At 40.0% G+C, this 26,843-nt stretch overlaps 1 protein-coding gene across 3 annotated transcripts in view; it reads right to left on the reverse strand.

The window, feature by feature from the left end:
- The window catches only part of TDRP (testis development related protein), a 37,066-nt gene extending 13,019 nt beyond the window's left edge, over positions 1-24,047 (reverse strand). Inside the window, exons 1-3 of one of the 3 annotated variants that reach the window (XM_068937306.1) lie at positions 23,826-24,046; positions 12,417-12,476; positions 1,459-1,562 (exon numbers count right to left, since the gene is read on the reverse strand). In XM_068937306.1, coding sequence (XP_068793407.1) covers positions 1,459-1,562; positions 12,417-12,476; positions 23,826-23,945 — 284 coding nt within the window. In that variant the 5' untranslated portion in view covers positions 23,946-24,046. Of the gene's footprint in view, positions 1-1,458; positions 1,563-1,676; positions 1,936-5,637; positions 7,558-12,416; positions 12,477-23,825 lie in introns of those variants that run through there. The other 2 variants (XM_068937308.1, XM_068937307.1) reach the window with 2 other exon arrangements.
- Between the last annotated feature and the right edge of the window lie 2,796 nt (positions 24,048-26,843).

The following is a 26,843-nucleotide window of genomic DNA, read 5'->3' on the forward strand; positions in this document are numbered from 1 at the left end:
ACAAGAAAAAATGGAATACCAGGGTGACACACACAACCTTCAAGGTTCAATAAGCTAAACAGCAAACTCAAAGCATTATCGGCTACTAGCATATAAATTCCCTTACCACATACCAAAAAAACAGAAAATTTCAGTGTTTTTTTTTTTAATGTTTCTATTGAAAGAGCTCTTTTTCATTAAGGAAAGTTTAAAGTAAGCAACCTGACATTACTATATTTAAATAGAAATAACTGAACCAATAACTTCATATGATTTCTCCTTAACTGAATTTGTAAGCTAAGGGTAGATTTTTCAGAATTTTTATCTATTTAAAGTCAATCACAGAGTCTAAACGCTTTCCTTGTATTTTGTGGCTAGTGCACTTGACAAGTTGCATTTTTCTTTAACAATGAAATAAAGTAAAAATCATTGGATTTGTTATGGGGTGGGAACTTTAAAATATAGACAATTTTCATAGTAGCACTAAAATAGCTTTCCATATTTATGGCAATTCAGTTTTCATATTATGTGTACTCTTCCCACAAGTTAAAAGCGATGAGAACAGCAGGTCAACAGAAACAGCGGCATCAACAGGTGAGTCTGAACTTAAACTGGGTTCTTTTATTCTTATATTTCAGCATCAATTGCAAAGCTTTTTTAAAGCAGATTAGGGTCTTAATAATACCCATACAATGGGACAGAGACTGTAGTTGGGAACTTCTTTATATATTTATATTCTAAATTTATGTTTTTTATATATATATATATATATATATATATATACACACACATATATACTTCATGTGAAATGGAAATGCAATATACTAAGGCAAGTCTTATCAAAGCTCACATTTCACTCACACAGCTATACTGATAGGCGGCACATGTTTTCCAACTTGTAACCAAGGTAACTATGTTGGTAAATCCTACGTAGTACTGTTAAAACAGCAAAACAGACCTCTTCCTAGGATAGACTATTCTGTTCAGAAAATTGCTTTAACTATACCAGCAGTAAACAGTTCAGCTCCAACAGGGAAGATACTGGTCTGGCTACATTGCTTAACACTTTTAGGTGTAGGTAACATCTCAAAAGAGGAACTAAAGCACGTAAAAAAAAGTAATTTCTAAACTTGACCATGATTTAACCTTCAGGGGTAGGAGGGGAAGACTTTCATTCAGAAACCTTTACTTCTTCTCTGCAGTAAAAAATTACTATGCAGCTAAATTTCCTCCTCCTCCTGACACATAAAAAAAAGATCCATCCTCAGCAAGATCCTCAATAACTGTCCTTCCTAGTACAGCATGCATTATTCACTGTAAGTTCAAAACATAAATAATTTTGAAATGGACATAAACCTTTCTGCATGCTTCAGCTTTCAATCAGTTAACCCTGTTGCTTTTCAGTCTCTGCCTTCACTATCTGGCACAGAAAATACACAAACTGAAAATATTCTACAGCACTTACTCAGTTTTACTCACCCTTTGGATTTTGGAGACTTGCATCCTGCTAGCAACTGCTGTTCATCGTCTTTATTGAACATAGACGTCACTTCCTTCCAACCCCGGAAACTTGCACCTTGAACCTATACAAAGAATTAAAAAAAAAACTCATAAACATCTATTACATACTTAGGAGCACAGAGTACGGCCTGCCAGTACTGACTGCCTGGGTGGCTGACAGGCAGCAACAGTCCTACCTCTCTCAGGCTGTGCAGCTGGGGACACAGAGGCACTTTAAGTCTGCAGAAGATGGCAACACTTTGAAAGTACATGGGTTGGGTTACAGCAGAGAGAGGCCTTTCCTGCTGAGCAAAGCCCACAAACCCTTGTGGACGCTCTGCAGAGGCTGGCAAGCGCTGCCAACAAGCGCAGCTGGGCTCCCGGACGTTCCTCTGCAGGCAGCAGCTGCTGGCTCCAGTTTGATCTATCGCATGTAAGACGACAGACGTGGGGAATCTAGGTAGTTTGAGAAACAATCTGAGGGGGCTGCTGCGTCTCAGGAGAGAGAAATTAAATGAGGAGGCATTACTAGAAGAAGGGGCCACAACAGCAGGATAGCTGGCCGAACCACGAAACTCCTAAGATTTAAACTGCTTTCGGAGCAGCACTCATTGTTTTCAACTCACTGCAACTATTTCTTGTGGCCCTACAAGCAAAAGGGGATGGATGGCAAGAGGGCTGGCTCAGCAGTGAGGTGGAACATGGGGCACTGGGCCATTACAGTGCGCTCTCTTTACTGAGACAGTTCAGCATACAGCATTAAAAGAGTTTCAACATAAAAAGGTTTCCTCACCCTCCCCTCAAAGTGAAGAAACAGCTATTGATTAGTTTTCTTCTGAGAGCATGCTTAGGGACTCTTAACAGAAATACATGCACGCGCATAGCACAGAACAGAAAAACACCATTCATTCTTGCACGGTCAAATAAGACTAGCACAGTGATTCTATCAATGTTGCTAGACAACAGATAATCGAAACTAAGTTATAGGTGTCAACACAAGTGAAGGGCAATTCATCACCTATTATGCTTCATTCTTTCTGCAGAACTCAAATCTCATTAGTGCAAATTTGTATGAATTCGAAGTTCATATTTTAATTGATTACAGATTTTAACCAGTATGCCCACAAAGGCCTTGAAATATTTATCTGAAATGATCACCTACAAATTAAGTACAAATACCAGACAGAAGAATGCCAGTACTACCAACTTCTCACCTTACAAAAGCCCACAACCTCTATAATTTAAAGGAGTAAAATAGTGCCCTCGTTACTGCATGTCAGTCACAGCAGGTTTCCATCTCTTGTTCTTCTATTCCATTGTGTCCTCCACCTTCGCTTCTCACCCACCTTCCTTATCCACATCCGAACAGTCTCAGCTCTCAGACTCAGAAACCACAGCAGGTCCGTTTAGGACTAGGAGCAAGGTAGACTTTCCTACCTCTCCAATTCATTTTCGTTAGATACAGATACATGGATCCAGACTCAGGCAAAGCAAATTCTAGCTCTCATTCCCGACATAACGGCAGACAAGGTACAGAAACAGCGAAGTTCAATATAACCTCTGCAACTACCCTGCTCACTCCTTCCTAAGCTCGCTCCTAATCTTACTATAAATCACAGCATTCCTCCAGGCTTCATAAGAAAAGCAACAGCTTCTATAGGTATTTTTCACTTTGAGAATAAAGTGAGCACAGATGATACTAAACACATTAATGTTTAAATTAAACATATGCTTTCTATTTTTAATCTTGTAAAAAAATATAAACAATTAACATCAACTTTGTACACCTGTGGTATACTCACTATACCTATGTCATAAAAGGCTGGTTCTGTCAATAGTATCAAAACAAAAACAGACAAGCTGCAGATAATACCATCAAACAGAAATTTCTATATACCAAATCCTTGTGTTTAAACTATCAGCCTCTGTAAGCAGTACTCAATATTTAATGCATCCATGGTATAAATAATGGCCTAACATCTTAATTTTAGCCTTTAAATGCTTAATCCTGTTATCTTCTCCCATTGTTCAGTTAAATTCTGTAACAAGTTTAACATGAGGATTTTGTTACTCTGTCTTGGATTCCCCTCACTACAAAGTAGCTCACCCACAACAAACACCCCGGCTAAAAAAGAATTTCCAAGTTGTTAGCTCCTGAATATAGAAAAGCAGAATTTCTCGAAAGTAGAATAGTCTGCTTAAAAAAAAAAAGGGGGGGGGGGGGAACAAGAAAGCACATAGTCTTTCATACGTTAAAAAAAAATCCGTCTATTACAGGAGACTGAAAGAAACCTTTAAGCGACACGGGTAATCCACAATAGCAGAACAGCTTTCCATCATTTAACAGGGAAGACAGAAAAGGTTTGCGGGGGGGGAGGGGGTAGAGGAGGAAGGAATCTCTGTCACTACAGGCAAATCCACAACTAAAAACAGCACATAACAAGTCTTACTGTCTTAATCCTTTAGGCCTTTAAACTAGAAAAAGACAAAAATATACCTCAGCAATCTAATTTATATACAAGCTTATCTTTCTTCACTAATGATGGTTCATCAAGCCATTGCCACATAACAAATCTGCAAATTAAGAAAAAGAACAAAAAACCCTGTCATTGGTCTGCAGATAGCAATTTAACACAAAGACAGACAACTAGCCTAACTTAACTAATATGTGCTTTTAAAGAACCGAATGGACAAAAGGCCTTGGAGATGAGTCTTTGTATACACACTTACTTGTAATCTAAAAACTCATATACCTACACATATGTATCATTTTCTAGATTAAAAGATATTTCACCTATACAACCCTAACCTTTGCTGTATTGTTTTGAATACTCTTTCAGCAATCCTCCAGTCAAAAAAAAAAGACAAAAAACATTTTATAATAAAATCCTGTTCATATCTAGCCAAAAAAACCCTTCATTTTTAACTTTAGATATTTAAAAATTTAAGTTCTCTAAATCTCATGCTGATTTACAGATATTAGAAAAGGGCCATTCAGTCAAGCAAATAATGTGTGCAAGTCTCCAGATAAAAAAACTACAAAAGACTGACTGTGTACTCTCTCTACTTTGCGTAAATCGGTAACTACGTACAAAATCTTGTATTATTCCTTCGACACGCACCAGTTTACATTTTCACAGAGAAGTACTCCCACAACGAATCCATGTGTTTAACAGATACACAGCCAAGTTAACAATAATAATAAAAAAAATCTGCTGCAGAGTTAATTGCAGTTAACTCTCCTGAATGAAAACTAAGCCTTTAAGACACACTTCAACCACTTATTTAGTTGGTATTTCCAAAAAAAAAAAAAAAGAAAAGAAAAGAAAAGATGCCAGATTAATGTACATAAAAGCATCAGTGTCTAAGTAGAATATATTTTGCTAATATATGTAAAGCCTAGCGGACATTAAGTGGACTGGGCTGAAAGAAAGAGTGAAGCGAAACCAGGATCTCCACCTACTACATTCAAGCCTCTGCTCCTGCCTTCGATGGCACCTGTGCTGAGCCCCTGAACCTTCCCTTGACTCAGCTGGAAAGGGGTGGACAGCTTGCACTTTATAGCCTTCTCAGTGGCACCATACTTAAGAATATAAACCTTAGCAAAGGAGGTGGTCAAATACTTCTTTCCTAGTTCAGGAAGCTTTTCTCGAAGCACTGAACTATTTGTTAAGCCACTAATCTCTTTCTTTTCGACTATGGATGTCATGTTACTCTGTTACTAACTAAAGATAAAAACACAACCCCTCTATGCCCTCTCGCCCCCCAAATCCCCAGCCTAATACATTTGTGTATTTCTCTTCCAATTTTCTTTAACATTTTTAACCTAGACAAATGCCACCTACATGTGCAATGCCACCAACAATGCAGTTGGGGCAGCTACAACTGTAAGTGCTGGTTGTTACAACTCAGGAAAGAGATCTAGAGGTCACCGTTCTCCGAGATCATCAGCTTGACATGCAGCAGCAGGTAAGAAGCCAAGAAAGTGCTGGGCACCATCAGGAGGAGACCAAGACAAAAAGCATTATGCTGGTTTACAAAAATCACAAAGGCAGCAGATAAACTCAATGTGGTTTACCAAATCCCATAACAAAAGAACTAGGATGCTAAGAGATGAAGCTAAGAGAAGATGTGTTTAAAATAGCCAGAAGTACGTACTTATTTAACACCACGTGAAATTCTGGAACTTCCTTCTGCAAAGAGGGTATGAGGTTACAGAGGCCAAAAGTACTATCAAATTCAGACAAGGCTTGGACAAACTCACAGATAGCAGGTCCACAAATGGATGCTTCTGTTTAGAGGATTGTACCCTCTAATATCCCAAAACAACAGTTCTTGATGTTGGAGGAACAGGCTACAAAAAGTGGCCAAGGTACGTTCTCCCTAAAAGGCATTCTGTCTTTGATCATTGCAAAAGGAGATATGAGGCTAGATGAACCTGTATCTGATTTAGCAGGAAATTCTTATGCTCTTACAGAGCATGTGGAAAAAAGCTCAGACTCCAGAACACTTAGCTTCCTTGCAATGGATGTCAAACAAAGGGTGAGTAATTATAGAAGAAAACATATCTTGGTAACCTGACTCCTCTCCAACCAAGAGAACTGTTCTAAATAAAGAGACTGAAGTTATTCAAAACATGAAAATATGGTCTTGGAGCATCAAGCCACTTGTAGAAATTCCACATTTCATTTTTAAGATGTAACTGTCTACACAAAACTCTGGAGTACTACATCTCAAAATCTTCAAAGAGAGATCTATATATACAGAATCACAAAATAGCTGGGCTTGGAAGGGCCCTCTGGAGATCCTCTGGACCAACTCCTACTCAAAATGGATCAACTACAGCAGGTTCCCTGGACAACATCCAGTCAGGTTTTGAATATCCACAAGGACGGAGACTCCATAACCTCTCTGGGCAATCTGTTCCAGTGCTCAGACATCCCTTACAGTGAAGAAGTGTTTTCTTCTGTTCAGCGTCTTTCCTGCACTCCATGTCTGTCCTGTAGTGGGAAGCTCAGACCTGGGCACAGCACGCCTGACGTGGCCTCACCCATGCTGAGTAGAGTGGAAGGATAACCTCCCTTAACATGCTGGCAACACTCTTCCTAATGCAGCACAGGACACCACTGGCTGCCTTCTTTGCCACAAGGGTGCATTGCTGGCCCATGTTCACCTTGTGGTCCACCAGGACACCCAGGTACTTCTCTGCAAAGTCACTCTCCAGCTGGTTGGTCCTCAGCCTGAACTGGTGCCTGGGGTTATTCCTCCTCAAGCGCAGGATTTTGCAGTTCTCCTTGTCGAACTTCAAGATGTTAAACACTATTGGCCCTAGTATCGAGAGCTGGGGGTCAACCACTAGTGACTGGCCTCCAGCTGAACTTCGTGGTGCTCATCACAACCCTTTCAGCCCAGCAGTTCAGCCAGTTTTCAATCTACCTCACTGTCTGTACCTAGTCTGTACCTCATCAGTCTTCTTTCATATCTTTGTAAATGGTTTCCAGGACCCTCTTTCTTGCCCTTCTTCAAGACAGGGCTTCCATCTGCTCTCTTCCAGTCCTCAGGAACCTCCCCCAATCACCACAACCTTCCACAGATAATCGAGACCAACCTGACAATGTCATCAGCTACCTCCCCTCAGCACTCATGAGTGCATCCCGTCAGGCCATACTTGTGCATGTCCAGTTCATTCAAATGTTCCTTAACCCGATCCTCCTGCACCAAGGGCAATTCTTCCTTGGCTCTGGACTTCCCACTGGTCTACAGGACTTGGTATTGCTGAAGGCAAGTCTTACTGGTAAAGACCAATGCAAAGAAGGCATTGAGCACCTCGGCCTTTTCTTCGTCCTTTGTGACCAGATTCTCATACACGTTCAGCAGTGGGCCCACATTTTCCCTAGTCTTCATTTTGCTGTAGAAACCTTTCTTGCCCTTCCCTTCCCTCATCAAATTCAAGTCCAGGGTGTACTTTCCTAACTCCACCCCCGCATGCTCAGATAGCGTCTCTGTATTTCTTCCAGGTCACTTGTGCCTGCTTCCAGTTCCTGTATGCTTTCTTTTTATGTTTGAGTTTAGTTAGTAACTCCTTGGTCATCCGTGCAGGTCTCCTGCCACCTTTGCTTGTTTTCCTGCTCATCAGGATGGACCATTCTTGAGCGTGGAGGTGGTCCTTGAAAGAAATCAAGATGATTGACATCACTAGAATATATTCAAAGCTCTAACTTTTAAAATTAAGTGAGAAACGCAAAGGCAACTGTTAAGAAGACAGAGCACTACTATGAAGGACTAGAACTGCAGCACCAGATTTTAGAAAGTCCAAACCTTTGGGGGCTATGTCGGATACTGCAGCCTATTATTTTTCAAAAATGTCAATGTGAAATAAAGCAGAAGCTTCTCAAGATACCATTTCAGTATTGTATCAGCCAGGATTATGGACACCTAGCTGGTCTCATACTTGTTTGACTATGAGGGCATGGAGTATCCTCATCAAAACAGCCATTAATAAAGCTTCTCCCCATCTTCCATTTTAAATGTTTAAAAGACTGTGCAGCACAGTGCCCTGTGCAATCACCTGAAAGAATCAGTGGAAGTAAAATATATACATACATATAGATATAAATGAATCCATGGACTGGCAGATTACTGAGAAACCATCCTCATCTGTCCTATGTATCCAAAGCTCTCAAGTCCCAACCACAGGCTCTTCCATTTCAGCAGATTAAATTCCCATTTATGAAGTACTCTACTTCTTCACCATGAAAAAGCTGCCATTTAATTAGCATACCTTCTGAAACTGGTAGGACAAGTAGTCACTTCCAGAACTTCATGTAAAGGATGCAGTCTGTCTATCCCTAGTAAAACTGTCTGCTGTTTCTCTCCCTCACTTCCATTCCCTCTGCTCTGATCATGCTTCCAGTATTAGTGTCCATATGTCAGATCGATTCTTGACGATAACTTTCACAAAAAGGCAGATCTGGTCTATCAGACACCCCTGCTGAAAGGGGTGGTCCTAACCCATTAACTCCTCACACTTACACTCATTACCTTATGCCTGCCCTTGTATCTGTGTGATGCTGTCTGTGCGATGCTGTGGAGAACCAGTTCAACTCACTAAGCCAGCCAGTGGGAATCTAACTCATTCTTTTTTTTCGTTTGTGGGGTTTTTTTGGTTTTTTTTTTTTTTTTTTTTTTACATTCTTTTGCATTAGTGATAGGAATAAGTTAATTAAAGGATGTGGGAATTGGACAACCACCATAGACCGTGGAAGTTAGGGACAACATAATCTTTCCTGTGGCAGCAACTCAAGTACCCTGCGAAGCTTGCAGTTATCTAACCACTTTCTTCCATACAGTCTTGTACATATAGTAGGGCTTCTGTCAACTCACCTCCTGAGCCTTATTCTATAAACTCAGTCCTTACAGTAAGTGTTTTCTGCTTTATTGCCTACACTGATGCAAGTGTATCAACTATATATATAAACTGCATATGTTGATTACAATTCTTTCCTTCTTTAGATTAAAAACAGGAAATAAATGTCTACTGACAACCTACTTTGAAGGTAAGTGCCCCAGAAATGGACAGCTCCTCTTAGGTTTGGAAGCCTCCTACAAACTTTAGAGGTATTACTACAAATAACTGACTTCAGGTATACCAGTTTTCTCCACAACAATGAATTCTGATGATTCACGTGATTCTCAGCTTCCCATACTAGGCAGGCACCTATTGCTCAGGGAATGAGCAATAAATGAACAACTGAATAGCCAGCTGAGAAACAATAAAGCATCACTGAGAAGACTCTTCATTTGATATTACTGTTGAAGGCACATAATTTACCATTAGAGCTCTACCAGAGGGCAAGAATATTCATGAAAAATTGGAACCCACACTAGAAATCACAGCTAAATGATGACAATCTGGGAATTCTAGCAGTTGGTTCATATATTAAAACAGTAAATCCCTTCTAAAAGTAAACTGAAAACTTATGCAACAAAACAAATATGCACATAGATGAACATATACTAAAGAGAAAGACTATTTGTAAATTTAACTTATAACAAAGTGGATGTGATTCATGTACACTGACACCTTAACAAGGCAAAAGAAAACAGCATAAAATTCAACCAGGCCAAAGAATAATACCAAGGAATTGGGGACAATACGTTGGATATACATGATAAACAGTTAACTTTTCAAAGCAAGAGATTACAGTATATTGGAATATTACTTTAACTAAAATGGTACTGCCTTATGAATGGGTAGTGGTAGTTTAGAAATATTCTGGTTGGACTTTTCTACTTCCTGACTGCCTAACCAGCAGGGCCCTGGGGCACAGAAGTGGCTCTCTGTGGGCAATGACAAGCCACATGACAACAGTCCTTAGACCAAAAAGAGCAATTATAGGGTATTCTTGCTCCGTACCCGCAATGTGAATTGACATGTTCAGTGCCATTGTGTAGTTAAGTGGCTAATCCCTAAAAAAAAAAAATCTCTGCTCAGCATGTATGAAATGAGATTTCCAGAAATTTATACTTTCACCAAGTTTCAGCAGAACTTCACAAATATTTTCACATCATAGGATTGATAACTGATGGAGCAAAACCCTCCAAATTAGAGGCACTCCAAAACACTTGCAGTCTTTTTTTTTTATGGTAAACAAAAAGAACGGATTTTCCTCTCAACCTTGACTGAGAAGAAACAATTGTTTGTTCTACAGCTTCCGTTCCTCCTCCTCCAGCAAAATGAGCCCCCTGAAAAAGCCAGAGATGGAATTTTCCATATAAGTAGTTTACAGTTCAGTGAAGTTATAACTAAGTGTTTTATAACAGAAAACGTCAATCAGCTTTAATTGCAGGAGTGTTGTTACCACATTATAGGAAAACTATTCATAACATGTAAGAATTCAAGTAACAGAAAATGAAAAAACAACTCCTCCAAATTTGTTGCAGATATCAAAGCATTTTGGGGGAAGAAAGTTCAGAATTCAACCAGTTGCTGATTTGCAAGCCAAGAGCTGCTCCATTCTGTGTCTCAGATGAGCTGAAACTCCAAAATTTGGCCTTACCACAGTGTCCCAACATTTCCAATTCCATGTTTTTTTTTTTTTTCACCCTCAGAACTATTTTCTTTTCAAAATAGGCCTGGTAATCACTGTAGATGATGTCTTTACCGTACTTTTAACTCAGAATTCCTGCACTTCTGTAAAACACCTGAGATTAGTTTAGTCAAGGCTAAAGGGCCAGGTGCAATGTGAACACATTCTAGATTTCTGCATTTACCAGTGTACCACTAGAGGGTTCACAGTTCCTCCCTTTGAAACGGCACAAGGCTTTCTAACCAGCTATACCTGCCTTTCAGAAGAACTGTGAAGAAGGAACTAGAGTATCTTTACAGTTACCATGTCCTCATTGCTAAGCAGATAGTTTCCTGCATGAAGCAAAAACTCAAATCATTTTCCAGCCTACCTCTCCCACCACGAAGGCTAGCTCACACATACTTGTGCACCTCTAAGCCTAGCTCAAAGGCTTTCCTGTGTGAATGGGAATCAGGAATGGCCTAAAACTCAGGCTTTCAGATGCAATGAAGGGTATCTCCTGTAAAGAGCAGACAGCAGACGTACCAATTCACTTCCCTTTTCTTCAAAGAACGTTCTTCTTCATTATACTGCTTCAACATAGAGAACACTATATGCATGAAAGAGACATACTAAAAGGGCCACACAAATATTCATCAACCCTTTGTCAACTTATTCGACTTATTCAATATTTTAGAACCTACGGAATATCACTGTATTGACAGCTTCTAAGACAAAAGAACAATAATAAAAACTGAAGTGCTTTTATTAACAACAATAAACTACCAGAGGCTGAGAAGAATGAGGAGCTTCTTTTGGTGAGTCCATTTTTAACATAAGGAGGTTTTGTTTTAAAACACAAGCATAATGCAGTTCAGTGGACAGTCTGGTGATGCTTCTTCTTGAAACCGAAACACACACTTAAGAAGCCTTCCTGAACGATTAAGAAACAAACTAAAAGGTTTTAATATAAAACAAAAAAATCTTAAAAGTAGTTTAACACTCATTACCTGGCATAAAACAACCAGTAGTTTATGTTTTCATAAAAAGGAACCTGTTTTTTCTAAAAAACAGAAAAATTTATAGTACAATCTGACTTATATTTTCAGTGAAAATCATGCTACATCTAAGGTAGAACAAAAAAGTAGTAACAGAAGCAGATGTGTAGTTTATACATATTAATGTAAAGTATCCTATTACACTAATGAAACTATTTTAAATGCTTTTCTTCTTATGGAACTTCAAAACAAGCTCTAGCATATAATAACAATTTCCAGTTCTTTCGTCTTCTACTAATGTATTTTAAGAACATTCAAAACAAATTCTTGGACACATATCAAGGTAAAGAGTTTTCACTTGTATGCATACTTTTCTTTTTTGAAAGAGATACAGAATAAAGTCCTTATTCTCTTGTGGTCAGAGAGCCTGCTGAGTTACAAATAAGGTATACAACAAATAATATAAATCCCTTTTACTTTTCATGTTTTCATTGCCTATTATAGCTAACATTCAGAGTTTCCTTTAGATTGAATTTCGGTTATTCCTGTGTCTTCTTACTTTGTTTTTGTTTTTTAATATATGTAATTTCTATTTGGAGGAAAAAATGGTGAAAAGATGGGGTCTTCGTGGAGTAATGAAAGGAAATAAGTTAGCTGTTTATTTAACTACTACTACATTGCTAATATCTTACTTCAAGGTGAACTAACCCCTGACAGCATGAGGAAGAATCATAAGTAATTTAAAAATTGTTCATGAGGTACATAAATAAGCCTCAATTCAGGTTGTACGTGAAAAGGAAGTTCTTAACTGACATTGACTGAAATAGGTATGACATAAAACATGTTATGCTTCCAAAGAATAGATATTTACCTTTGTTGCAAGTTGTGACACTGAAGATGAAACTTCATCGTGAAGAAACTGGTCTTTATTCTCAAAAAAGGATAAAGATAAAAAAGGCACCATGGTCAGTTTCAGCTTGACAATAAACAATGACATATTTCAGACAATTCGCAATGCTTCTATTTGATTCAGCCCATCAGAATAGAAAACTATCAAAATATGGTCACAATACAAAACTAACTGAACACCACCACTAACTAAAATAATAACAAAATTACATTTAGAATGATGAGAAATGCTTCACCAGAAGTAAAAACAAAATCAAATCCCCATAACAACAAAAAAATCCACAAAAGCAAGCTCAAAAAAGTTGCAACAATTTTAATACAACATTCTAAAAATAATTCTTAAATGAGTAATTGTTTCTGTATTTTTATCATGCACGTTCACTTTCTGAATACCATATTAGATGGTAGTCCATACAGTGTCTAAAGTTTGGGGGGTTTTCCCCTCCTAAAATTATCTTCTCTGTCCAGTTAAGGAGAGTTAAGTTCCTTAACTTAAGGACAACCTTTTGCCCAAATCCCTTCCCCCCCATTTACAGCTTTAGATTTCCAGAGAAACCCGCATCCTGAAGACATTAGTGATGGTAGTTCAGTAAGGCAGCATTTGTGCCCGTCCCCGAATTAAGTCGCTATCTCAACACATTCACGGCATCATGTTACTAGCAACGTACTCTTCAAGACAAGACAAGAAAGATCAATGTCAAGAGTACTTCAGAGGCCAAAGAAGGATATGAAAAGTGGGAGAGAGTATACAGGAATTAAATATTTTTAATTTTTCAATCTGTGTTTTAATGAGAAAAAAATTACTTTTTTTTTTGATATACATATACATCCAAATACAAACAGGTCCAAATATAAAATATGAACAGCTGTCTCTAACTGAAATCATTTAGCAGCAATTTTCTCCCTCCAAAAAAAAACCCCAAAATTATAGAGTAGTTTATGGAAAACATCTTCAAAGTGTTGATTTCACAGACTCTCCAGTACTTACTTCAGTTCAGTTTTTGTTTATGACAGTCAGTTACTATTTCAAAAATCAAATTTATCAACTTTTTCCCCCCTCCTCAACTAAAGTAAAGGCTAAGAAGTTGATACGCTCATTGCTTACTAAGCTCAATTTTTTTAAAGTAACTCCATTTAAACAAAAACATTCCTCCACACAAACACACCCTAACACACAGGGAATGCATGGCAGTCCAACTCCCACACATTTCCAAAGACCTGAACCCTTGCTGATGCTATTAGTAAAGGGAATGAGGTTGTCTGCCTAAGAATCTTCCAAATTGTTTAAGTGTTACAGATAGGTCTTTAGATATTTCTTATTGTCAGAGGGCCCAATTGTATCATCTTCACCTTTGAAAAACTAGCTTCAGATCTCACGCATCTTTTTTTTTTTTTTTGTTATATTGCCTATTAACATTTCCCTTTGTAGGCAATACTTCATATTATACGCATGGACAAGGATGGAATTAGGAGCATTTCTACAACCACTATGAAGACTATCATACTACAGTTCAGTTCCAACTGTATTTTGGAAATGCCTTGGAATTACTTCTTGGGATAGAATACAAGGTCAGGAGGAACTCCTATAATTATCTAAAATGAGGATATCACTTTCTGTGAATCTTAACAAGTTATTTAACTTGCAGATTTCGGTTAGCTGCCTTTAACACAGGAGGATATTACTGTAGATGGGATACGACAAAGAATGTCAAAGTTTAGATTTGTTCAAGATTCTAACATGAAATTCAGTTACGGGTTTATTTGTTTGTTTGTTTTTGATTTTAAAGTGAATCATTAGGAATGTTTTAAACAGAAACCCACACATACATACAATTTCAGATGTTTCCTGCGTTTTGGCCAACACTATCAGCTGTCCAACTTTTGCATGAAGTTGCAAAGCCTTAGCTTCATAGTATCTCTGCTTGGACACAGGACAACAGCTACAGAATACTTCATCTAATCATTCCAAATTTTTACCAAAAAGAAAAAAAAATCCAAGCACTATAAAAGTCCCAAGGGAAAGTACGAGTAAGACTACGAGCAATGATCACAGACGTCCAGAGCTGTCACAGCTGCCAGTTCCAGCTACCAATATCATTGTCTCCAAAACAAACAAAATCATAGGCACTAGCACCTTCCAGAGTAACGACACCTCTTAATTTTAATTCTCTCAGTTCTCAGAATATCTTAAGAAGGGTATAAAAGCATGGAAGTGCATAAGCAAAGTTGATGCTCTACTATGAAAAAGATGGAAGCGTGAAGGCATATCGCCTCTAGCAAGCCACAGGGTGAGGAAAGAAAAGTGGGAAGCAGCTTCTATATTGCAAGCTTTTGCGGGAAAAGACGAGAGATGCAATGAGCACACGTGGATATGGAACCAGTTTATGAATATAATAAACTGTAAAAAACATCTTTGATGAAAGATGTAATTCAAAATAAATGGTAGGCAAAAAGTTTTTTTTTTTCCTTCCCTAAAGCGTGACAACTACGACTGTGTTTTTTGTTAATATATTCACATACAATGCTATATACTATGCACAAGTAATGAAGCCGTAGCTTACAGTATTCTCACATAGTGGAGGGCTGACATAAGGAAGAAAACATAAAGTTAAAAGATATAAAGACTAAAAGATATGAAACCCTCAGGAAAACAACTGGTGAGAATCAGTTACTTAAAATACTTTTTTCCAGAGTGGAACAATTACCAATTTCAAGAAGCCAAGTAGATCTATAAAGGAAGACATTCCTTTTAAGATTTGTTTCCTGAGAGAAGGAGAGCTAAACAGTTTTGCTGTGTCTGTGATGCCCAGCCACATGCCCCACACGCTTGCAGTAATTCTTGACTGAAATTGGCCAGTAGGTTTCAATTTAGCAGTATTAAAGATTTCTAACCATTTTGTGAAATACCTATGGCTAGGGAAGGCAGAGAAAATCAAATTAATGTCTCACAACAGGAAAACACTGTGGCAGGAGCAAAGGCTGCCACTGCACATGCTGACCCTGGCACAGCTCTCGGGGAAGGACCTCAGAGGCTGCAGGTTAGGGACGGACTGCAGATAAAAAAAAAAATGACAGCGCGAGGAAGGGAACTGGAGCTACTGGTGAGAAGATCTAAGCAGAAATGGCATGAAATCATACACAACTTCTTCTGATATGTATTCTCGACTTTTGTTAGCATTCAAAGTTTGGGCATCTGACAATTTATTTTTCAATTTTTTTTTAGGGGAAAAAAAATGTACTGTAGAGCTATTTGTAAAACGTCAAAACAAACTTACTTTATCGTACCACATAACAAATGCTGACACTCTGATCACTTCTGAATTACTTCAGTGCATTGTTAGTCTAACTAGCTTACAGTTATAACAATTCATTTTTACTTGAATTTAAAAGAAAAATTTGAACTACATTCTTGTAACATCTAGTAACCAAGTAGGTAATAAATGCTAGCACTAGTGGGAAATGCTGACCAACAACTTGAATAGCCTTCCAGTTCTGGCAAGGGAATGTTGGTATGCGCAGTGTGTTTTCATAAGGAAACAAGCGCCCTTTTGTTGGACATACTGCAAACCATAAGGTACTCAAGGGATTAATTCAACTAGCACACAAACCTTTTTGTACAGAGATCAAAATTGTAATCTACTTCCCTCAGCTTCCTTTGTGGTAAAGTAATTAATTAGTCGCTTTAGATCATTCACTTTAATAAATCAGTCCAAGATGAGAAACACCGGACTTCAAAGAGTTAAAGCAAATAATAGCATCCTCTCACCCTGCATGCCCTTCTTTTGCTCTAGTACATAAAATGATATATTATTGATTTTCTCCAGGCAGCTGAGGAACCTATGCTAGATGTCAAAGCTGAAAATACGTAAGACTAAACAAGTTTTTATTTTAAGAGTAAGTCCTTTCGGTGTAATTTACTGCTCTCCTACTGTCCTATTAAATCCCATCTGCTTATTGCCATGGCTCATCAAGGACTAACCATAATTTAAAGTCTAGGTAACCATGACTGTAAATGAAGATTAGATTATGAAGCACAGACGTACACCTTAAGCGAAAATAAAATAAAACAAGACATATACCACCTCAAGAGATGCACTCCAGGGTAGAATTTAACACAATTCCCACTATTACACAACCCCCCGCCCCCCAATAATTTAGCAATCAGAGATGTGTAGGAAAAAAAAAAAAAAATCACTCAGGAAATTACAAAACCTGAAAGTTAACCTCTGAAGTTGGAAAGAGTCCCAAAACACTGATTACAAACCAAAGAGTAGAACAACTGTATGTACACAGACCGATCAGAGACAGTCAGCACAGATTCAGAAGAGGTGAGCACCCTGCTGGATTACTATCTTAAAACACAGCTAACAAAAATGCATAGCTTCCTTGACTTCAAGGAGGACTTTGATATAACATCAAAGGAAATAAACAAGATTAAAGCAGATTATTAATGCAAAAGTCACCCTGCTTTTTTAGTTTTATAACTGAAACAAAAGCAGCAGACAATGCAAAGTGTACTCAAATTAAAGTAAGAGGGAAGTCATCAGCAGAAGCTCAGTAGCATTGGGTCACATTTTCTTTTTCATACATAGATACACTTGGAAAATCCAGTATGTGGATATATGTTTTCAAAGTCATGAAATTGAGACAGCTTTCAGAACAGTTATTACATGTAAATGGACATACAGATAGCTATACTATTTTTAATATACTTTTAACACAGCTGAAAAATAGAATTGAACTGTATCTTAAAACTCGCACAAAACTGAGTATGCACTTCAAGAAAAGGAGGTTTGCATTTTTAACAAATAAAAGATATATTACTCAGTCATATACAGGGACTGTCTTCTGGGACACAAGGCTGCGTGCTCAGCAGATACTAACTCTCATGCTTAACTGTGAATTTCCTCTGCTCCTCTCTGGCAGAGGTAATACAGATGAAGACCATTTCATTAATCTCGCCCTTATTTCATCTACTGCTATACCTCAAACTTCCATTTGTACGTCCTTAAAATAAGCAAATGAGCCAAACTAGTGATTTGGGCAGATGACGTAATTTGAAATTTTCCTATTACTATCACCAATGAAAAATACTAAACTAGGCATTTCTAAAGTTTGTTCATGCTCAAGGCTAATTTGGTATTTTAACTGTTTTTTTCTCATATATAAAAAACACTTTTCCACTCCAAATCACTCATTAAACTTAGAAAGCATCTACATTATAACAATAAACCATATAAAATACCATTGTGACTACTACACTGCAAGTTTCCTCTGCCAGTCTTTGGCAAAATGGAGAGTACCTTTTCCTTTTCTTTGCGGACAAAACAAAGCCTAAATATGTTAAATAAGTAGACTTTCATTGTTGTATGTATGTAACACTAATCTCGAAATATGCTTCTAAAATATAATTAATCAGCCCATTTTTAGAAGAACTTATTTCGCTCCACTGACTTTAAGAAGTCCAGGTGACTATTTCAGATGCAGCAGACAACCTACCCTATGTATTAAAAATGGTTCCATCTTCTAGGTCCCAGTCTTTTTTAACTACTTTTTACTGACCAGATTTGAGTTCAAGATAAAAAGGAGCTTTCCTATCTTTTCATCTTTTAAATTATTATCAAAATTGAAAAAATTAAAATTAAGAAGATACACTTTCCTCCTACAAAAGATCCCACAGCTGTCAAAAGCTGGTTTAACGTCTTCATAAATTCTGTTTCTAAGTTTTAACCACTGATTCTTCCAGTTATTGCTTTGCATTCCTTGCATTTTCAAATAAAATACCTAAATTGTTTCCATATTTTTAGTGTCAAGTGAGGATAAAAGCCCAAATTTACTGAAGGAGATTAATTTCAGAGTGTAAGTATATACATGAGAATACTTTTGTACTTCTGGAATTCATTGACATTACAATATAATAACATCAGAGCAGTAGATTCCTATGCTCTGTGTCTTTACATCAATATAGGAAGTTTTTTTTTTTTTTTTAATTAATTGTTCGCATTATTGCGCATCTCTGTAGCAAGTGATTTTACTCAGACCTCTTTTTCCCCACAAAACATTTTTGGAAGAACATTATTATAGATTAAACACCTTAAAAAAGCCCAGCTCATTAAGGATTTGCCCAATTTGATTCAAAAGTCTAACGTACGATATTTAAAATATGCTTCGAGAATTGGAAACAACTTTATTAAGCTCAAAATAACATCAATATTGAAGCTGAAACAAAACAAGAAAGTCAAATACTCAATCTGACTTGAATAGCTTCAGCAATACAAATACTCCAGTGAAAAGTTTTCCATTTTTATGTCACCGATCTGACTAAGAATTTTTCCATCAATTATTTTTAACAACTCCGCCATACTAGGAGTTCACATTTGCGAACTATTCCCTGATCCAGAAAACAAATCAACACTAGTTCAAAAAGCAGTAGCGGACACACTAGTTGTATGCCGTCATAGGCATTTGAAATTAAATTAAATCTAAAAGAGCTCTTCTAATAGTAATGACAATATTTGCATTGTACAGTTTCTTCAATGCACTATCAAAACAGACTGAACACATGATTTCTGCTTGTAGTGTTCACCAGCAAATCCACTGTTTCTTTTTGACATATCACCTTTAGGGTTCACACAGATCCATCCGAATCTATGGCTCCAGAAACCCTGCAAAACCATACAAAGACACAACAAATAGCGGGGGAAAGTAGATTTCAAGAATTGATCTGGAAGAGAGGAGGACACCGGTTTTACGGATCAGTTGAAGGGGATAATTCTGTCCTAGGCTAGCATGCAAGAAGATAAATGAGGTTGCTGGCAAACAGAGGGTACCTTAGCCGGTAAGGCACAAAAGCACAGAAGACGACACAGCAAATGATAACACTGACAAATGGGCAAGCGGAAAGGGATGTATTAAGAAAAACCTTGAAAGCAAGGACAGAAATTTGACTTTAAACGTCCTGAAACAAAGGGAGCTAGCTGAAGAATTTAAAACAGAAGGATGACACAAGCTTTACACCATAAGCCACAACATTAATATCAGCAATAGGATTTGTATGGACTAGGGGATGGGGGAAATGCCATGTAAGTATTGGAAGCTGAAGAAGAGGAAGTAATCACCATCAGGATAGGAAGTAAGGGTCTGCACAAGAATTTCAGCTGTCTAGACAGAAAGAAAAATAATAAAAAAAGCAGACCTGGATTTTATAGAGGAAGCAGCAGTAAAGTGTGGACACAGATTCTCTTTTGCACAACAGATAAAAATCACAGACAGCCTTGAGCTTGCAGGCTTGACTGAAAGAAAAAAATAGATACCGACGTTGTCTGTAGTAGGAGACCAACCAGAACATAGGTGCTTTGAAAGACTTCTGAGAGTCAGAATAAAACAACGGAAAGGAGTAAGAGGCAAGAAACATATGTAAGCAGGGTGAATTGTTTAAAGATGGCAGTACAAATCAGAAAGTGAAGTACTTTAGAAGTGACAGGGTTTAAAAAAAAATTTCAAAATAAAAACACAGCTCTGTAGAGCTCCATGAAGGTGGCAAGAAAGAAAAAGGCTCCTCCTTGCCAAAGGATAAATCAGATCAGGAGAAGACAACCATGAAAGGCAGGCCAAGGAAGGTTTCAAGAAAGTTTTCACTGTCAATCTCAAGAGTCCAATGTTCAAGAATGATGACCGAATACAGGTGATGGATTTTTGCCAGGAAAATGTCACCGAAATGTCATAAGAACAGCTTTGATGAAAAGAAAAGAAAAAATAGCATACAGGGTACTTATGAACAATCAGGAGAGTACTGCAGGCAAAGCCATATGGGGCACATTTAAATAGTTAGAAAACGAAGGAAAGACATTAGCTGGATTAACATTTACTGCTTTATTTTTTAATTAAAAAAATACTCTTGTTCAATGTATTAGTAGCACATACGAAATTCTACTCAATTCCCACCCATTCCTTTAGGGCCTGTCTGCGTTCTACTCAATTTAACATGAAAGGCTGCATTTAAAGTTCCAACAAAGAACTTAAACATATTAATTAAAATAGGTAACTAAAACACTGTATAGCCAGCTTTAAGACATCCAGTGAACAAGTCTAAACAAAATTCGGCACAAAACATGTTTCGGCACATACTTTCTCTGTATTTTCTGTTATATTCTTTGTTATATTCAGAGGAGAACAAGTCAAGGCCAAGAATGTGAAATATTTTACATGAAATATAGTATAGTTCAGTTTGCACGCATCAGCTACCCTAATATGTTTTTTTTTTTTTGAAGTTGAGTACCATTTTACCTACGAATTACATGAAATATTGACACATCATTGAAATCTCTGAGACCCATTATAGTAGATTCTAACCAATGAGAACTTAGCATGAATGCCAAAATATTGCCTTGTAGAAGCTAAAAGCAAGTATTGTTCTCATTCCAAAAAAACCCTGCAGTTTGAAACACAACGAGCATCTTACAACCTGCATACGTTTGCCATGCGCTACTATATATTTCTAGCACGTTTTGAAAGAGACATAAAAAGCACATTAATTTCCCGTTATACATTTGTATTATTTACATGTATTAAGTTCATATATTAACTGTAGCCAGTAAAGCATGCTCACTTTGCAAAAAGAGACTAAGTGTAACTTAAAATTAGTTTTTATCACTCAATCTAAAACTGTCTGCTCTAAACAAAATATACAATTCATACAGTTATTTACACAAGTACTGTTTCAGAACTTACTTATCCTTCTTATCTCAGGAAGCAGCTTACTATTTTTAAAAAGTGTTAACAATTCAAAGTACTTTAATATATGCAGAAACTTTTTGGTAAAAAATGGCTAGAAGCTGGCAATTCCTTCCCATTGCAATTTTCATGTTCTAAACTTCTTTTTGTTCTCCCCTGGAACAGAATCAAACCATTCTCAAAAATAAAACTGACAAAACTTCTGTCTTCAGATAAAACTACGTATTTCTATTTGAGAAAGTGAGACTATGAACTTCTAATTTACACAAATTCAGATGTCTGCTTGAGTAAACCTAGATCAGTCTTCCATATCTAAATGAGATGAGAAAAAATCGTATGGAGTAACGAGGTTTGTTTGTTTTTTTAATTTACAGTAGCCTAATTCTTTGTTCCTTTCTGCTACTACAATCATCAGGTTGCTCAGTGAGAATTCCTTCTCTGTTTCTCAGCTTTGAAGAAACATCATAGATGAGTAAAATTTCATTACACTGGAACACTTTCAATCAGCTCTGTTTTTAACGGCACAGATGCCACTACCTTATTCTGTGAGTAAATAGTTCCAGCATTATTTATTTTATATTTGAATGGTAGAAGCTTAGGAACATCTACCAGCTTGCTCCATTAAAAATACAGTCAAAAGATAGTGGTTGGGGAAAAAACACACCAAAAATTAAAATCAAAGTGTTGGGATTATAGTTAATCTTCCCTGTTATCAAATGATGTACCAGAAAAGAACCTAGAGAAAAGGATATCTAACAGTAAGTTCATGCCAAAAACCTACCACTGGGCTTTCTTAATTTATTAAAAAGCACTCAAACAAGTTATTTAGAGTTTGGCCCTCAAGACAGAAAACTGAGGAAGTCCTACATTTTTTTTTCCCTGATGAGGTAATTCTTCATTCATAGCTGAAACAGGCTGCGGGAAGACAACTTAGAGCAGAGACTGAAGACGACCAATACTTTCTCACGATAGCTTTACTGTTCCTGAAGGCAGCTACCGTGATGCTGGTTAGGACACTACAGAGCTTACAATACAAACGGACAAAGCAACACAGAGTCAGTTTAATATTTCTTAGTCACAGAAACTCTGCTGCAGAAAGTAGAGGATAAAATAATGGGAATATTGTCAGGATAGAAGACTGACCTCCTGATTTGAGGGGGGGAGGTTAGGGCCAGGGGCTGCAGAAGGCTTTTGAAGTATTTGTGGGCAGACAAGAGAAGCCGTGAATAGTCAGTGGGATTTATGGGAAGCTTTCAGGGACCTTTGGTGTTCAAGGAAAGTTTCAGGAGGTAAGCCAGAACGGTGGACAGCAAACCAGCAGCACAGTGAAAACAGTGGAAGTTTCCAAGTACCTGAGGATAGGAGCTGCAGAAGGAGGGAGAGATCAGGGGTGGCACAGGAGACTGTAGACCTCTCAGGCCACCTCCAACTGCACACAGTCCCCTCTTCACCCCCAAGAAAGGGTCACGAACCCCCTCTCCAAAAGCACATCTCTTTTTTCCCCTCCTACAGGAGGACATTCACCCATACACGCCTTCACAGCTACCGTCAAACGAGTACCAAGGCACAGAGGGCTCCTGTGGCCGCAGAGCGGCAAGAAAGGACCAGGCAAGACCTGACCTGACCTGACAGTCAGCTGTTTTTCTTCTGCTACTGGTGAAAAGTGGGAAGAGGGAGGCACTGACTGCTGCTACGGGGAGAGACTGCTCTTAGCTGTGGCATCCACAACCCATAGCTGCGGGTGGGAGGAGGACCAGAAACTCAAGCGGAGGGCGGGTTATCCAAATACATTGTTATTCCCTCTAGCAAGGTAGGCAAGACAGTCATGGGATAAGGAGCCTTTGGCAAGGGTGAGGGGGGTGGTATTAAATACAAACCTCAGCAGTTTGCAGCCCTGGGCAACTGCCTGCTGTCAGGTATGCCTAAAACCAGCTTTGTGGCAACAGAAGATCAGTTCAGCAACAAAGCAGTATCAGCCAGCGCCAGCGTAACAGGCTGCTGAGCTGGATGGCCGCCTAATTGTTATCAAGTTTTTGAAAGCAAGTCAACAAACATCCCTTTAGCTGTTTTGCCCGATACTCAGTTGATACCCTTCCTTTCAGACTGTATTTGTCTGGCGATTAGAAGGTCACTACTGGTATTTAACTTGTCGTTTAACAATGCAAGCTTTCAAACAAGACTGTGGCTATTTAAAGATAACCAACTGCCGTTATTAAAAAACTACAGACCAAGCGGCCGTGCCAAAATTTCGGCGTTCCGCACAAGCGCACGCACTATCTGCCTGCGAAGATGACGCGGATCAAACGAATCAGCGTCTGATTTATTGCGCCGAAGGGAAGGGCGGCAGCGCCCGTGCCTCAGGCTGGGGAAGAAAGTGCCCGGGAGCACGGAGGCAGGGCAGCGAGGACAGCGAGCCGCTCGCGAGGAGCGAAGAGGGCAGGAAGGCAGGCACATCCCTCAGGGCTGCCCCCGGCAACAACAAACCCAGCGGCGGTCGCACGCAGCCCGCGAACACACCTCGCTCTCCAGCCGCGTCAAGCCTCGCTGCGCAGCCAGCGCTGGCAAAACTGATTACTCATGTTGCCAGGCGGCAGCGGAGCGCTGCGGCGGGGCCGCGGCCGCCCCGGCCGGCTCTTACCTGGGCGGCCGAGAAGGCGGCGGCGGCGGCGGGCGGCGGCGGCGGGCCGCGGGGCCGGCTCTCCTCCTCCTCGGGGGAGTCGTCCAGGAGAACTTTGCTGCTCTTGTTGAGCTTCCACATGGCGGGCGCGGGGGCGGCGGCCTCGCCTCGCTCCTTCCCGGCGGCCAGAGGGGCCAGGCGGGCGCTGCCTCCGCGGCCCCCGGCCGGGCGGCGCGCCTGTCAGCCCGCCGGGCTCCGGCTCCGGCTCCGGCGGCGGCAGCGAGGGAGGCGAGGCGAGGCGAGGCAGGGCAGGGAGGAGCGCAGCCCGCCCGCCCCCCGCGCCGCGCCCCGGCCCTGGCCCCGCCGAGAGCAGCTGGGCGAGGAGGGACCCGCTCCGCGGCCGCCGACTGCGGCCCGGGGAGGGGAGGGGGGGGGCGGGAGGCGCCGCCGCCTGCCCGCTCTCCCTCCTCACCTGCGACCTCTCCCCGCCGCCAGCCGCCGCCGCGCGGCCGCTGCCATGTTTGCGACGGCGCGGGGGGGGGGGGGGGGGCTTTCCCGTCACCGCGGCAACCGGCGTGGCGCCGGGCGGCCGCTGACAGCCCGCCGGGCCTGCCGGCGCCCCCGCGCCCAGCGGGAAGGGCATCTCCGCCGCAGCACACCGCTCAGGCCTTGGTGGTGCTCAGCCCCGCCGGCAGTCCGGCCGCCAGCTCGGGCCCCCCCCCCCCAACGTTATCCAGACGGTAGTTCGGCAACCGGCGCTACCTCGGCAGCGCTGCCCTCGCCCTCCAAAACACCTGCCGGCCCGCCTTGCCCACGCCAGCGCTCAGGCCGGGTCACCGCATCACCCCCGCGCAGCGCAGCGCAGCAGCCGGCCCCGCGGCAGTGCCCCCAGCCCGGGGGGCAGCAGCCCCTCTGCGGGCCCCCCGCACCCCGCGCTGGCCTCCCCGCTCGCCCACAGCCAGAGCGGGCAGGAGCGGGGCGTCCCAGGACGGGTAGCTCCCCGTTGGATGGCGTTTGTGCCTAAAGGCTGACCGGGCCGCGCTGGGGTGCAACACCCTACCTACCTGCTGGGATTTTCAGCGGTTCTGGTTTTCAAACAGACGCTAGCCTGCTTCTCCGTGAAAATCCTCAGCAGGGCACTCATGTTTCCATTATTTTGAGCTTTGATTTAGGGTCAGACGTCCAAAGAACCGTGCCAATACCCTCGAAAGCTGTTTTGGGTTGTACCAATTGCTTAACGTTACTTGAGTTTTTCTCGCGAAAGGCCATAACCTTGCGCTCCCTCATGCGTATCTTGGGAGGACGTGCAAGCCTGTCCTTAACTACCTGATCTCTTTGGGGGCAAAGCAGCAGCGATTAGGCAAGTGCAATGCTTTGCTTAGCTTGTTTTCAGCCGCAATGCACTCCTACCTGTTTAGCCGGAAAAGTGTTCATCGTAGCGATGGAACGCTGCATCTTCAGGGCCTGTTATGCCACGTGCTACGCTTGCGTAAGGGCAGTTGCCTTAGCTCAGTATCAGTAGTATACGAACACCCAAAGTTTGCCATTAAATGAAGTAAGAGTATGTTTCTGTCACAGAACAAAGTATGCCTAACAGCTGACCTTAGAGTCAACTAACCTTAGAGGCATCATCCTTTCAACTGTAATCTCACTTTCGTACTGATTAAAGATTTTTGAACTGGCTTAGGAATGTCTTGTACCTAACTAATTCATTACGTGACTGCACAAAGGACACATTCCCTTGCCTTTAACCTGCACTCAGAGAATTTGCATCAGTACAGCTTTAGCCCTCTGTCTTGAACTTAGTGAAGTAATAGTCATATGCCTAAAGCAGGTACGCAAGTGTTTGAAGGACTGGAAGAGCCTTTAGTTTTGGAATAGATTTCCAAACAGCATATTCTTTATCTCATTTTCAATCTCTTCTCTTACAAGACTAAAAACTAGTGAAAAGCAAAACACAGAATTCTGTTTCACATCTTGCGTTAATATTAACCAAACCTCAAGAGAGTAGGAGACAAAACACATTCTCAGTTATTAAAGGCAGATCAGATTTAGCATGAGCTTCCTCTAGAAGGACAGGTCAATTTTTAACTCCACTCAACTTTTTTAACTTTAACCTCTCACTCTTTGTTCAGATTTAACACAAAAATATTCAGTAGGCAGCGCTGAATATTTCTAATTTACATTGACTTGTATTTCAGTAAATGTAAGTAGTAAACCAGCATTTCAAATTATTTGATTTGACTTTTGTATTTAGACTCTTCAAAAGATTAAATAAGTTATTAATCACCGTATGACCCTACTAGATTAATCTATTGCCTTCCTTATACTAATTTGCTTACCCTCATTTGACACCAGGTCTATCAGTACGCTTAAATCTGGCAAATGCTTATGCATGTGTTCAGTTTTGGTCTCATGGAGAAATCCACTCATCATTGTCAACACAGCTAGGCACAAAAATTAAAATTAACTACATGCCTCTTTTTGTTTAGCTTTCTTACTATTAAGCTCTTGGACGTTGATGTGAAATCATGACTTTACTTAGGTCACCAAAAATAGGTCCTATTGACTTCAGAGGGCTCAGGATTTCACTCCAGATTTTCCGTTTGCTCGTTGAGATGCCAAGGCATGTTTGGGCTCTGTTTTGTATTTTAAAAGAGTATTATTTTCTGCTGATCTATTCAATAGACTTCATATTTACAAATTCATTTTTTCCTTTTAAAAATAATTATATAAAACTAATCAAAGGAATTTTCCAGATTAAGAATTTGACATATCCACAGATTGGAATGGCCTGTGAAAAAGATGAAAAAGAATACAAAACACTTAAATATAAAGTTTCTTGCTTTAGGCAATCACTTGTGATCTTTCCTTAAGCAGTGCGGAGGGGAGGGGTGTGAAATCCCATTTGAGAGTCTCCTTGGATGATATTTAAAAATGTTCTGAACATTTTTATAAATATCATTATGAGGAAAAATTGATGATTTTGCTTCGGAACACCAACTCTGTCTCCCTTAAGGAAAATACACCAAACAGAAT

The sequence above is a fragment of the Struthio camelus genome, chromosome 3, assembly GCF_040807025.1.
Source record: "Struthio camelus isolate bStrCam1 chromosome 3, bStrCam1.hap1, whole genome shotgun sequence".
Classification (NCBI taxonomy): Eukaryota; Metazoa; Chordata; class Aves; order Struthioniformes; family Struthionidae; genus Struthio; species Struthio camelus.